The sequence below is a fragment of the Panthera onca genome, chromosome D2 (genome assembly GCF_046562875.1).
Source record: "Panthera onca isolate mPanOnc1 chromosome D2, mPanOnc1 haplotype 2, whole genome shotgun sequence".
NCBI lineage: Eukaryota > Metazoa > Chordata > Mammalia > Carnivora > Felidae > Panthera > Panthera onca.
In genome coordinates, this window is record NC_138349.1 from 27396623 (window position 1) to 27411662 (window position 15040).

The 15040-nt window shown below is 48.4% G+C and overlaps 2 protein-coding genes across 3 annotated transcripts in view; one reads left to right on the forward strand and one right to left on the reverse strand.

The window, feature by feature from the left end:
- Positions 1 to 205: 205 nt before the first annotated feature.
- On the reverse strand, positions 206 to 4755 carry HPS6 (HPS6 biogenesis of lysosomal organelles complex 2 subunit 3). The gene has a single exon (XM_060641674.3). It carries the CDS (start codon positions 4568 to 4570, stop codon positions 2162 to 2164), a length of 2409 nt encoding a protein of 802 aa, XP_060497657.3. The 5' UTR covers positions 4571 to 4755; the 3' UTR covers positions 206 to 2161.
- Positions 4756 to 8160: 3405 nt separating this feature from the next.
- Positions 8161 to 15040, forward strand: part of ARMH3 (armadillo like helical domain containing 3) — a 176280-nt gene continuing 169400 nt past the window's right edge. For both annotated transcript variants that reach the window (XM_060641678.2, XM_060641679.2), the window contains exon 1: positions 8161 to 8274. The gene's annotated coding sequence lies outside the window, so the exon portion shown is untranslated. The remainder of the gene's footprint in view (positions 8275 to 15040) is intronic.

Consider the following 15040-nt stretch of genomic DNA (forward strand, 5'->3'; position numbering starts at 1 on the left):
AATTTAAGCTGTAGGTCTCAGCTGAGGACAAAGCTGATGGCAGTCCTTACCTTGGTCCCAAGCCTTGGACAAGGGATGGCTGGGGGCCCAGGAATGATGGTGAGTAAGCACCCAGCACCCAGGGGCCTACCCTAAGCCCAGAACCAGACTGAGGGGTCACTTGGGTTCAAGTGGGGTTGGGGCAAAGACCTCTAGGGAGGTGGTCTTACTGACTAAATCCAGATAACAGATATCTGTGCTGGAGATGCTCTTGTTTCTCTGCTTAGGGAGTCAGCAGCAATGCGGGGCCCTCCAAGCAACCCCACTTCAATGCCTCTTGTTACTAGGCCAAAGGGCTCTGCAGGTAACTCTGTTGTCTGTGGCAAATCTTCCTCCCAACCAGGGGCTGCTCCAGGAATCCTGGGAGAGACAGGCATGGGCCCAGAGCCCATCACAGTTCCTACTTGGTTTCAGAAATCTTGGGGAAAGAAAGGGCACAGTTCTGCAGATCCCCATCCTCACAACAGGTGAGAGAGCTAGCATTGAGCCAAAAATGAGAAGTGCATTCAAGCCCAAGCAGGTAGCAGCTACTGGATTGTATGGTGAGGTGATTCAAGTCTTAGAGTTGCTACTTTCTAATTGACTGACCTTGGTCAAGTAATCTTTCTAAACCTTTATTTCTTCACTTGTAAAATGGGGTTACTATTAGTACTTTTCTGATGAGGTTATTAGAAGCATTAAATGAGGGACTTTTAAAATGTTTATTTATGTTGAGAGAGAGAGTGAAAGAGGGAGAGAGAAAGTGAGCAGGGGAGGGGCAGAGAGAGGGAGAGAGAGAATCCCAAGCAGGCTTCATGCTGTCAGTGCAGAGCCTGACCTGGGGCTCGATATCAGGAATTGTGAGACTATGACCTGTACTAAAATCAAGAGTCAGATGCTCAACTGACTGAGCCACCCAGATGCCCCAAATGAGGGACTTTTTAAAGACCAATAGAGTGCCTGGCATATATTAAGTACTCATAAATGTTAATTACTTCCATTAATGGAAGTGACCAGTTTAGCCAACAAATTCAAATTCAACCACTCCCTCCATTACCCACAGCCCTCAGCTATTCAAAAACATACAAACAGTGTGTATATTTCTAGAGTGTTTTCCAACACCAACAACAAATTCTCTGTGGACTCCAATTGGGTGTCCTACATGTCAATTCAATTCTGACACTAACTACCTGGAGTTAGCACAGAACCCACAGATTAAGGGCTTAGTCCCATAAGACTGCCCCCACTTCAAATGCCAGTTGCAAGTCACTGGTACTTTCCATGCTATAAATTGGTTTGACAATTTGCTAGAATGGCTCACAGAATTCAGGGCAATACTTTAATTACGTTTACTAGTTTATTACAAAGGATACAACTCAGGGGTGCCTGGATGGCTGAGTTGGTTAAGCATCTGACTTTGGCTCAGGTCACGATCTCACGTTTCGTGGGTTCAAGCCCCATGTCCGGCTCTGTGCTAACAGCTCAGAGCCTGGAGCCTGCTTTGGATTCTGTGTCTCCCTTTGTCTCTGCCCCTCCCCCACTCATGCTCTGTCTCTGCCTCTCAAAAATAAATAAACATAAAAAAAAAAAAAAAAAGAATAACCCCCCCCAAAACGCAAAGGATATAACTTAGGAATAGCCAGATGGAAGAGATGCATAGGGCACAGTACAGGGTGGGAGTATGTGTGTGTGCAGCTCCCAAGTCCTCTCTGAGTAAGTCACCCTCCCAGCACCTTAATGTGCTTTACCAAATTTCCTCATTTGGGATTTTTATGGATTTCAATCTCTAGCCCCACTCCCCTCCCAGGATGTTGGGGATGGGGCTGAAAGTGCCAACCCTCTCATCACTTGGGTCTTTCAGGTGACCAGTCCCATCCTTAGGTTGGGTATCCCCACCCTAAATTACCTCATTAGGATACGTGCAGGTGTGATCTAAAAAGGCTCCTAATGAATAACAAAAGTCTCCTATCACTTAGGAAATTCCAAGGGTCTTAGACGCTTAGACAATATTTAATACATATATATATTATGTATATATTTTTTAATTGTTCCAGAAGAGAAGAGTATTATTGCACGCAGAACTCCCACCCTGGTCCCTGCCAACTCCTAGGCACCTTCCCGACTGGTGTCCTAGAAATAATTTTTAGCCTGTGTCAGTCACACAGAGGCCCTGTCCAGATGGTGCCCAGGCCTCCAAGACTGGGTGGTCTGATGTCTGGAGGGTAGTCATGGGTCCCCGAGGTGGGGTGGGGGGTGGAGTGCCCGGGTCGCATAGGATGTCCTCATACAGGCTTAGAACCGGGCCCAAGGGCCGTCCTTGAGCCCCAGTCTGCTCCAGCAGGGCTCTGAGCAACCCCACAGTGAGAGGGGGCTCTGTTCCAGGCTTAGGGAATGGGGTGGGGGGCTCCAACTCATCTGGGAGGTGTGTCCGTATTAGAAGCAGGAGCTCAGCTGGAGTTAGGTCTGGTGGGCATAGGCGGCGAAGGTGGGGGAGATAAGCATCAAGTCGGCGGTGCCGGGCAAATTCGGCCAAGAGCAGTTTGAAGATCTCGCTTCGAAGCAGGGGGCTGGAGGGACCAAGGGCCAGGCCTGCCTCCAGGGCCCGCTGCCACTGCTCCTTTTGCACGAGCTGGCCCACAGCTTGGAGGACAGCTTTGGGCCGCCCACTGCCCAAGAGCAGCTCCAGCTCCAGTGCCTCAGACCTGGTCTCCTCCTCACCCAGTACTGCCAGCGCTCGGCGATACAGGGGCAACCCTGGGCCCCCTGCCCCCCAGCCCGGCCCACCCTGCTGCTGTGCCAACTCCACAAAGGGTGGCAGCCATCGAGGCTCCAGCCGGCAGAGGCACTGGCACAGGAGTTCAAAGAGGGGCAGTATCCCATTGGGGGGTTCCTTTCCAGCTGAAGTACCCCCCAGTACCTTCTTCCACACATCAGGGGGAGCATGGGACCTCAGCCTGCCATTCCCATCTGGCTGGAGCTGCAGGGCCCTGAGGACTGCACCCCAGGCTGCTGTAGGAAGGGCTTGGAAAACAGTGTTGAGCTGGACCAGCTGGTCTCCCATCAACTCGGTCCTCAGCAAACGTGCCACTTCGTGCTCTGCCAGCTCAGTCCAGCCAGCCTCCTCATCATCCCCAGCCACCAGGTGGGCTTTGAGCTGATCTAAGGCCCGGTAATCTCGAAGCTCAGCCCTCAGTGTGGTCACTAGTGTAGATGGGGACACATGTCCCTGGAGAATGGAGGCCAGGGCCTGAGGCGCCCGGAATGTGCTGTTGTGTTTCAGTTCCTCTGGGGTAAGCTGGGCACCCCGTAGACTCCGCCGCTGGTAGTACTCGCAGGCCTCCTCAAACACCAGGTCTTCAGCTGAAGGCACTTCAAGGCCCTGTGGGGCTTCCCAGCCTACTCGAAACAAACCCAAGGCTGAAAGCAAACGAAGACCCCCTCGGGTCTCCAACTCTTCCTCATCCTCCATGCCAGGGGCTGCGGGTGCCAATAAATGTACTCGGTCTGTACTTAGGACCTTTCTCTCCAGCAGCTGCCCGCTGCCCATGTCCAGCAGTTCCAACGTGGAGCCCAGCACACAGGCCAGAGTACCATGAAATGTTCCCAGTGCTGCAGACCCTGCCAGGCCTACAGGTGCCTCCTGCAGCGTGCCTACAGTCCGGGTACCACCATGGGTCTGCACCAGGCTCACAGTGCCCCTGAAGTCAAGCAATAGCAGGCCCTGGGGAGTTGGGGCCCAGGTATGTACAGTCAATGGCTTCATGGGGGACAGCAGCCCAGGAAGGCCTCGGAGCAGTGTCCGGAAGTCCCATGTGTCCCCTCGTACGGGATTCAGGCTCTTACAGTGGGAGAGGCCAAGACATGGGGCAACCACCATCACCTTGCCCTTGCCTGGGCTCCAAGTGAGCAGAATATGACCCACACCAGGCCAGGTGGTGGCAGTGGGCACCAGGAAGAGGTCCTTGCGGGAGGCCAGCAGCCCAAAAGAGGGGCAGTGGTGCAGCAAGACATGTGTGCGGCCCAGGTTGGTGCCGCCCTCTCCGTTGGGCTCCAGGGTTCGGAAGCACACGCAATGGCTGAAAGCAGCAGGCAGTCCCAGCTGGCCCTCCGCGCCAGCCTGACGCTCCTCGCACCACACCAGGCGGCCTCGGAGCACCGCCACGGCCACCACACAGGCTCCACCGGCTGGACACAGCTCGGTACTCCTCAGCAGCCGCCAGCCAGGCCCCACCCCGGCGCCCCACACCTCGGCTAGGCCACTCTCCCACACCAGGACCAGCGCCGGTCGCGCCGGCCACGGCAGGAAGAAGGCGTCTAGCGGTGAGGGGTGGCCAGCGGGCCAGGCACGCTCCAGCTCCGCGTCGGAGCCACGCACCGCCACCAGCAGCTGTGGGCACGGCGCCCCCGGGGATCGGAGGAGCAGCAGGTGGCGGCCGTCTGGGCTGCAGCGGACTTTTACGGCTGGGTCCGCGGCCAGCAACTCCCGGAGCCGGGCCGCGCCGCTGAAGTGGCTGAGATCCGAAAGCTGGCGCAGAGTCCCCATACGCTTCATGGTGCCGCCGGTGCCGGAGCACGCCCGGGCCTGGCCGCCCCGTGGGGCGAGGCTCGGCGCTCGGTCCGGGTTCCCGGGGGAGACAGAGCCGGGCTGAGACTTCCGTCCCCCGTCGATGAGGTGGGCCGACGCCAGGCCTGAGAGGCGGCTCCACACCGCCCCACCAGGCTAACTCATGGCTCCGCCCCGTTCACGCCCCGGCGGCGCGACCCCGCCCGCCAGGGGAGGAGCCACGGGAGTCTCGCGGGAGGGGGGCGGGGGGGTGGGAAATGAGGCTCCCGAGCACCCAAGGGTCTCAGTGCGTCCGTCCTTGTCAGCCCTACGCAAGCTCGTTGAGTCGGGATGTAGGCCCAATGCCCCAGGCCCCAAGAAGCCAAGAGCCTTACTCAGGAATCTCCCAATCTGAGCCCTGAAGTGAACATGTCATACTCCCAAGGCTTTTCTTCTCCCCCAAGCCTCTCTCTCACCCCAACTCCTTAATTCAGTTAGTCATGAAATTTTTATTGAGCACCTACTAAGTGCCCAGCTGACTAGATAGCCTTGAACCAAACAAAACTCCAACCTCACGGAATTGACAATCTAGTGGAAAATAATAACAGTTTAATATTTCTATGGCACTTGCTGTGTAACTCCCCCACCAACCCCCACCCAGCAACAAGCCCCTAGCACAGATACGGATAATGGGATTTCAACCACAAGCAATCTGAATCCTGAGTCCTTGCACCATACCTCTTTACTATATCAACAATTTATCACCCAAACTAAGAATTTGCTAAAAATCAAAATTAAAGTATACTTAAAAATTTTTTTTTAATGTTTAATTTTGAGAGAGAGACCGAGCATGAGCAGGGGAGGGGCAGAGAGAGAGGGAGACACAGAATCCCAAGCAGGCTCCAGGCTCTGAGCTGTCAGCACAGAGTCGTAGGCGGGGCTCCACCTCACAAACCAGGTCATGAGATCATGACCTGAGCTGAAGTTGAACGCTTAATTGACCGAGCCACCCAGACGCCCCAAAACATACTTTAGAGGCACCAAGTGTATGTAATTTCTCTAGCAACACCTACACATTGATATGCAGGGGTCCTTTCCACCCCTGACTGCCTTCTCAGATGATGTGGTATTCCCCCTCCCTCCAAGTCCAGTCCCTCCTCATGAGTCTGCTTCTCCCTCCTTCCCCCAACAACTTCAGTGAGAATTTGCATCAGCCTCATTCTATCCTCTTGGTCTCAGCATAGAAACACTCTCCAGTCTGTCCTGTCTTAGAACTCACTCTTTCATCCTCATCTCCCCACTACCACTACCACAGTGGCTTCCTCTCCTTTTCCCTTCAATCAAGTTTCTTGCAAAGATCCTCTAGCATTTGCTGCCTCCACTCTCTCTCCTTCTATTCATTCCTCAAACCACTACTTATCTGAAGTAGATCTTCAAGGATATTTTTATTTCCTTTTCTAAGAAGCTTGACAACCTCCTTGATAGTCCCTCCTGTGATTTCCATGGCATCTTTCTCCTGTTATTTTCCTCTTTTTTAGATAGTACTTGGTTCATCAATAAATGTTGGTATTTAAACTCTATTATGGGCCTGATCTCTCTCTCTCTCTTTTTTCTCTCTCATTCTTTGTTGTCCTCTTCTTAGCCCATTCCTTTCTCATGGTTTGAACAATTACTACTAAGTTAATGGCTCAAAAATATTTATCTACAGTAGATATGTCTGCTGAGCTCCAGTAAAGGGTACCCACGTCTACTAAATATCTCTGGTTGAATGTCTCATGGACATTTCAATCTCAACATGTCCTAAACATCACCTTCCTCCCCAATTTGTCCTCCTCCATTTATTTCTAGTTGTCACAGGATTTATTTCATCTTTGTATCCTCACTTTTAGACGTGAGCCTGGCACAGAGAAAGACTTCAATAGATGTTTGGTGAAGGAATGAATAAGCTTGAGTGGCCACATATCTGTGTGTGTGATATCACTGAGGAAACTTTTGGCTAAGAGTTACAGAATAGTTACAGAAATAGGCCCTCTTAAGAAAAGTGAAATTTATTAGAACATAAGGGAGGAGAAGGCTTGGAAAATGAGCAGGAAGCAAGATACTCTTTGAAGGCCGAGAAATGGGAAGCATGACTGTTTTTCAGCAGGAATCATCTGGCCAGGGTACACTTGTTATGAATAAATTTTGACCATCCCTTCATTTTTGCATCTTTTGGCCAAGAGTCAAAACCTTGGAGGCTGCACCTAGTGGTCAAAGTCAGGTCATATGAACTCACTTACTTTGGCTGCTCAAGGTCTGGTTTTCTACCAAGAATATACCCAAAGGAAGAGGCCCTCAGAATATGAGAGGAAGGGTTCAAGGCTGGATAATCAAAACAATATGACATAGGCCTTTTACTATCCCTGTTTTTCAGATAGGAAACAAAGGTTTATTTATTTATTTAAGTATATTTATTTTTAGTAATTGCTACACTCAATGTAGGGTTTGAACTCACCACCCAAGATCAGGAGTCTCATGCTCTTCCGACTGAGCCAGCCAGGCACCCTGTAACTAAGGTTTAAAGAGCTCAAGTAATTGTCCAAAGACATACAGCAAATAGGTAGCAGTTTTAGGATTCATTCTCACAGTATTCCAGAGGTTGTGCTCTTACCTACTCAGTCTATGGCCTTCTAAACTTAACCCTTGTCTGAATCTGTTTTTAATTAACTTCCTTGACATAGGCATGGACAGTGTGTTATGTTGCTTCACCTTTATACCCTCTCCTCTAAGACTTGGCCCCATCTTCACCTTCCCCCACGAAGCCTCCAGAGATTGACATGGAATTTTCCCTTCTCTGAATTTTCAGGGAATTTACAACTTGAGCCTTCCTAAGCCTGCCCTTGATAACTCACTGTCTGATTATTTATTTATTTATTTATTTATTTATTTATTATTTAAAATGCTTATTTTTGAGAGAGCACAAGCAGGAGAGGGGCAGAGGAAGAGGGAGAGAGAGAGAGAGAGAATCCCAAGCAGGTTCTGTGTTATCAGCAGGCAGCCCAAAGCAAGGCTTGATCCTGGGAACCTTGAGATCATGACCTGAGCTGAAAGGAAGAGTCAGATGCTTAACCCACTGAGTCACCCAGGTGCCCCAGCAGCCTATCTTTTTTTAAATTTTCCATTTTGTACAGAGAAAATTGAGACTCAGAGGAGTTACTTGCCCAGTTAACACATGTTACTTTGAACACACTAGGCACACAATACTGTTTGTTGAATGGATTTGTTTCCAATTTTTCATTTACAAACTTGCCATAAACATCTTGGAACATATATCTTTATTCCTATAAATGGAATTGCCGAGTTCAGAGTCCGCTGTATTTAAAAAGTGTGTATGTATATTTCTCCCATATTTGAAAATCTGCTATTGCAGCTTGTATCCAGTAGACTCTCAATAGATGTTTCTTTGGCTAATTTATTTCTCGCGGTGCATTTCGGGAGTTGTAGTCTTTGTGATGATTGCTGGGAACCATGGTCTGAGCCAGGCTCAGGAAACGGGCGTGGACGTACCTATCACACAGCGGGCTTTAGGACCCGGCGGGGCACCGTGGGCCGGGGGAAGGGTCGGGGGAGGTCGGGAGCGCGTCCGTGAGCCGAGAGTAACAGCGGCGTCGGTGGCGTCGGGAGCGAGCGGGTCCGGGAGCGGCGCGGGTGGTGGAGGAGGAGCCCGGGGCTCGGTAAGCGGCGCCGGCCCGGGCCGGTTCCCGAACCTGACCAACCCCTGCAGCTCCTGTCGGACTAGGCCTTGGCCCCGAGGCGGCTCTGGGGGCGGGGCCTGCGCTCGCCTTGGGGACGAAGGTGGTGGCGAGGGGCGGGTGGGAGGGGGAGGGCAGCTGCTGAGGCGGGCCGAGTTTGCGTGCGGCTAGGAGGCTGGGCCCGGGCTGCGGAGGGGGCTGGAAGCGGCTCGCTCCTCCAGCGGCTGGTCCCTCGGACCTTCCGGTGCCGGTCACGGCCCTCCCACTCCCTGCTGGGTCCTCCTAGCTGCCGAGATGCTGACCTTTGACCCGAGCGTGGGGCTGATCCTGCCGCCTCAAGCTGCCTCCAGAGCCTCTCCCACTCAGCTTGTCCCCATTCGAGGGAGGCCTTCTGCCCAGCCCAGCCTGGCCCTGGGATGAGGGCCTTTGGACAGGACCTCTGAGAAGGGTTAGAGGCAGGCCCGGTTGTCCTGGAAGGCCCCTCATCCTGCCCCTTTTTTCAGTCTCTGACGGGCTGCAGTCCACCTTACACCCAGAATCAATGAAGCGACCGTGTTTTCTCAGGGTTACTTGGTGCAAGCCTGGGAGATGAACCTGTTCCCAGGCAGGCGTGGGGAAGAAATAGAGGAAAAGAAGCAGGTTCTCTGAGGAAGGAGAGCTATCAGAAGCCAGGGAATGCTGCCTTTGGAGACTGGGGAAGTGCGAACTTGGGCCAGACTGAAAAATGTTTCTGGATCATCAGACCTTCCCCTTTTCTTTCTCTCCAGAAAAAGTTTTGAGCTTAGTGAGGACGGTTTCTTTGCTCTTCTGAGTTCCCAGTGACTTTGTAAACCAGGACAAGTATGGTTTGTGTTCCTGTCTTAAGCACAAGTTAATGGAATTATTTTGGGTGTGTCTTCAGCTGGATTTGTGTGCACAGTACTTTCCTAGGGGAAAGTTTTTGGGATATCAAGTCTATCAGTCTAGGGAAAGGTGGATCCTTCTTGTTAGGATTGTAAAGGGGGGATTCCCACTCTTCTTAGTCAATTGGGAAGCGTTTATGACTTTTTTTTTTTTAAAGTAGGCTCCAGGCCCAGCTCAGAGCCAAAGCTGGGGCTTGAACTCAGGACCCTGAGATTGAGACCTGAGCTGAAATCAAGAGTCTGACCCTTAACTATCTGAGCCACCCAGGTGCCCCAAGACTATTTCATTGGATGTTTAGGCATTATAATTCACTCATTCGTTCAACGTTTGTGTAATAGAATTTTAAAAAACCCTTGAAAACTCAAAGCAGTTGTGACAGTTGGAATCTCACATAGAGTCAAGTTCAGAAATCATAAAACTTGGGGAAAACAGCCAATCACAAATTGGTCCAGGATATATGAAGGTGAACTGTTTATTCAACACACATCTATTGAGTAGATACTATGTAACTGGCCCTGTGGTTAGAAATAGGAGTATCTTTTCTCAAGGACATCAGAGAAACATTCATATGAAAATTATAGTGCACTGTTACATATCCATATAAAGAAATTTATACAGTGTGAAGGGAATATTGCCATTGTGTGGGAGAGTCAAGGATATTTTTGCAAGGAGGAGTTACTTTAGTTGGGTTTTGAAGGATGAGTAGGAGCTTGTACAAATAAGGTGTTCCAGTTCAAGAGCACAGCATGCACAAAGGCATGGTGAAAGTGTGACGACAAGAAATAACATGATGTTTAAGTATTAGAAATTTGTCCTAAACAGGATGTTTGGTGGGGAACTTGCCATGAGGTAAGACTGAAAGGAGAGTAGGGAGCCATTGGAGTTCTTTATGTTAGGGAGTGACAGATGTATGAATTCAAGTAATGAGAAATGTGTCAGTGAACTAGTTACCTAGAGTCTGAATAAAGTGTGGCATTGGGAACGAAGAGGAGAGGTATGGATTTTACAAATATTTCTGAGATACGCACCATAACTTAGTGACTAGGGAGAGAGTAGGCTAAGGTTTGTAATTTGAGAGATTGCGTGAATGGGCATTTCACTGACCAGGATGTGGATTAGAAAAAGTAGAGCAAATTTTTAAGGGTTGGGGTGACTATGGAAACAGGTATCGGGGGGGATATCTGGTTTGTTGATATCAAGTTGTTTGTGGGGTGTGCATACGGAAGTGTTAGGAGACAGCTGGAAGTAAGGAGGCCTGGCGAGCTTAGTATCTTGGCCATAGCTCTCTGTAGGTGAGGCCGTATATGAAAAAATCCTGGGGAAAATGATGTCTGTTTTGTTTGTTGATAAGGAAGAATTGGAATCTGCACTTCTTCCATTCAGCAGTGAGCATCTCAAGGCAGGTACCATAACTTAGTAATTTTGGGTCCCCCTTTTTTTTTTTTTTTTTTTTTTTTTTTTTTAATTTTTTTTCAACGTTTTTTATTTTATTTTTGGGACAGAGAGAGACAGAGCGTGAACGGGGGAGGGGCAGAGAGAGAGGGAGACACAGAATCGGAAACAGGCTCCAGGCTCCGAGCCATCAGCCCAGAGCCTGACGCGGGGCTCGAACTCACGGACCGCGAGATCGTGACCTGGCTGAAGTCGGTGGGTCCCCTTTTTGTCTCATACTTTACCTGTGCCATTATAAGGTCTTGATAAATGTTAGTTATTAAGCCAGCAAGAAATCCATTTACTTAGTAAGGTTGCAGTTACCTGTTGGGTTTTAAGAAGCTTATGAGAGTCTGTCTTAGAATTTTCGTTTTATACTTAGGTGGTATTCATGAGGCTTGTATGGTTGAACAGGAAAGGAAATGAAGAAGATAGGAGTGACGTGCTGCTCGAGGAGGTTCAGGGCTTGAACAGGAGATGGACAGTATTAATTTACAGGAGGCTCCAGCTCATCGAGAAGAGGTTCTTACAATGAATTCTCATTCTGGGAGATGTCAGAAAAATGTGATTTTCAGTCAAAGTCTCCCGAAAGCCTGTCAGTTTGGAGTTGGGTCCTCCTTATGAAGGTGCGAGCGTGTTCCTTCTTGTATAAAATAATTTGAAAGGGAACCTGAGGTAGTCATGTTTATTTAAACCTCTTCATCTGTATTATTAGTTTGTGCAAGTAGGCAGACTCAGTAAATTCATTTGGGACCAGACTGAATCTCTCCTGTGAAGCTACTTCACCTCTAGTGGATGCAGACAGTGGCTGATACGTAGAGTAAGGATTGGGAAATTCCTGTTTTTGCCATTTGCTGCTTAGTCTTAGGAAAGTCCCTGAATTACTTCTACTTTCCTTTTCTTTTCTTTTAAACATTTTTTTAAATGTTCACTTATTTTTGAGGGAGAGACAGGGCGTAAGTGGGTGAGGGGCAGAGAAAGAGGGAAACACAGAATCTGAAGCAGGCTCCAGGCTCTGAGCCGTCAGCACAGAGCCCAATGTGGGGCTCGAACTCCCAAACTGCAAGATCATGACCTGAGCCGAAGTCAGATGCTCAACTGACTCAGCCACCCAGGCGCCCCCACCCCTTTATGTATGTATGTATGTATGTATGTATGTATGTATGTATGTATTTTTGAGAGAGAGAGAGAGAGCACGCGCGCTCGAGAGAGCATGCATGAGCAGGGGAGGGGGAGGGGGAGGAGAGAGGGAGACACAATCTGAAGTAGGCTTCAGGCTCCGAACTGTCAGCATCGAGCCCAGTGCGGGGCTTGAACTCACCAACGGTGAGATCATGACCTGAGCCGAAGTCGGTCGCTTAACTGACCGAGCCACCCGGGCGCCCCTGTTTCTACTTTCAGGTGTGAGCTGAACACCCACTCTGAGGTGAGCCCTGTAGACCACATGCAAGATGTGAATGCTGCCCCATAGTGGCTCATGTACCTACTGGATCAGGCTGGTTCTTTCCTAGTAGAAAGTGGGGATGATGCTTGTCAGACAATGTCCTGACTTGACTGGCTTTTCTTGGATAAGGTGGGAACGTTGATATTTTGGATATCAGTTTGGAGTTTCCGCAGAACTTTAACTGAATCTGGATTTTGAGTATTCCGTTAGTCAACACCTGATTTTTTGCGCTACTGGGATAGTCTGCTAGGACAAAGGACTACCAGAGAAGGATTTAGTGTCTTTACCACTTTCTATAGCTGTTTTACTTTGGCAAGTGAAATCTTCATTGTAAAATTATGGTAATTAAGTACCTACTACAATAGTACCTATCTACTTTAAAGGATTAAATAAAGTATATTTAAAGCACTTAGAACAGTGCCAACTATATAGTCAGTATTCAGTAGTGTTATTTATCATATGTCACCTTGATTGGAAGGCCGTGCTCTGAAAGATTTGGAGGAATGAGTGATGAGTTCCCTCCCCAGGACTTCATAAAAGCAAAGTGATAGCCTGAGGGGATGGTGGCCTATCCTTTAGCTCTCCATGAAGAAATTCAAAGAGGTGGCTTCATGAGTGCAGACCTCACTCTGTTTTTATTTTGGAGATAAGAGAGACTTGGAGTGACTAGCACTAGAAACCCGTTAAAATGGAAAGGCATTATATGCTTCAGAGACAGTCTGTGGGGTGGAATTGGGGGAACCAGTGTCCCATGCTGTGAGAGAAGCTGTGGCGAGGAACCACGTGGAACAGTAGGATGTGAATCCAGCAAGTGAACTAAATCCTCGGTCCTTCGGAAAGAAAGAGGCATGTTAGGAACTGGTTTGAGATGGTAAGGGTTGGAGTGTGGAAGTAGAAATACTCTACGTTTTCTTAAATGTTTATAGTGCTAGTATTTACCTTCAAGGAGTGTGGTATGCCTTTCGGAAGAATTTAGGGAGCAGATAACTTCTGCCTAAGGATTAGACACACACACATATACATACGCATACACACACATGTGTACCCATGCTTCTGGAGAAATTGTGGACTTTTAGGAGAGCCAGGGCAGGAGACTATATTTCTGGTTTTATAAACATACTGCTTCTTGTGTATTGAGTGAATGGCCAGTGATCAGACAATGATAATATTTGACTCAGCTAGCCACAGCTTCTGGGGAGACAGGATTTTTATCTCCTTCACTTGAAGCATTTTAGATTACTGTAGTCAGTGTGTCTTGTAGTGGTCTATCACAGACGGACAAACTGGGGCTGAGGTCCTAAGGGAGGGGATGCCATTGGTGAGTTAGCGTGGGGAGAATGAGCTGGGAGTAGGTGAGGGCTGCTCCAGGGCCTTTTCTAGAGGTGACAAGTTTTATTCATCCTCTCAGAATGGTCCTCTGTTTAGATGTTCCTTTCAAAGCATTTGATGAGTTTCAACGCTTTGATGAGTACTTCTCAAACTTTAGTGAGTATCAGAATTACTTGGGATAAAGTTTTTCAGCCTCGTTAACTTTCACATATTGAGCCAGATAATTCTTTGTTGTGGGGACCGTCCAGTGCGTTGTAGAATGTTAGCTTTCCCCTACCTAGTAGATGATAGTAGTATCTCCTTTCCCAGTTGTGACAGACAAAAAATGTTTCCAGTCATTAATTTCCCCTGGAAGGCAAAATTGCCACAGTTGAGAACCACTGACCTGGGGTGATTATTAAAAATGTAGACCCCTAGTGTCAACTGTACTAAAAAAAAAAAAAAAAAAAAATCTAGACCCCTGGTCCTTATCTTGAAAAGTCTGTTTCAGTAGTGGGAAAAGGGAGCTTAGGGATCTACATTTTCAGGAGGCACCTCAGGAGGTTCTGAAACAAGTGATCACAGCTCAGTGGTAGCAACGTATAATCGTTCCTAAGCTGAGAGCTGTATAGATTTATACTTGACTTGTTCTGCATTTCATCTTTCTGTCTTACCTTACTGTATCTTTCCGCTCATTATCAAATTTTGGTGGAGAATTATCCTTAGAGCACTGACTAAGCTCAATTAAAATTTTATCAGGGCGCCTGGGTGGCTCATTCAGTTACGTGTCCCAACTTCAGCTCAGGTCATGATCTTGCAGCTTGTGAGTTTGAGCCCCGAATTGAGCTCTGTGCTGACAGCTCAGAGCCTGGAGCCTGCTACCAATTGTGTGCCTCCCTCTCTCTCTGCCCCTTTCCCGCTTGTGCTCTCTCTTTCTCTCTCTCAAAAATAAACATTAAAAAAGTTATTATCGGGGCGCCTGGGTGGCTCAGTCGGTTAAGCGGCCGACTTAGGCTCAGGTCATGATCTCGCGGTTCGTGAGTTCGAGCCCCGCGTCGGGCTCTGTGCTGACAGCTCAGAGCCGGGAGCCTGTTTCAGATTCTGTGTCTCCCTCTCTCTGACCCTCCCCCGTTCATGCTCTGTCTCTCTCTGCCTCAAAAATAAATAAACGTTAAAAAAAAATAAAAAAAAAAGTTATTATCAATTAAATCTTTTTGTGGATATTAGTGAGTTTCGGCTGTTGTTTTTTTTTTTTTTCTATTACCATATTGGATACATCTATCAACTTTACTAGACAGATTCCTTTCCAGTGTTTTCTTCCAAGTTTTTCTACCATTCCATTCATTTGTATGTCTTTTTCACTTTACCATTATCAATATTTATATACAATATTTATATATATATGCATGTGTCAGACACATGCATATGTATCTTCTACTACTTACGGTGGCACTTCTACCCATTGGCAAACTAGAGTGTTGAAACTCAAGATATCTGGATGTCCTAAAGTTTGTTCATGGAGAACTGGCCTGGAACCTCATCTCAGTTTCTCTGCAGATCCTCAGCTTTGTTTATATATAGGTTATACCACTTCTGCCCACTCTTCTGCCCTTTGAGAGACAGGGTAGCATAGTGTTTAAGAGCAGGGATTCTAACATGTGG

Coding starts and splice junctions, on each gene's coding strand:
- HPS6 (XM_060641674.3), bottom strand. CDS start 4,570: ATGAAGCGTATGGGGACTCTGCGCCAGCTTTCGGATCTCAGCCACTTC.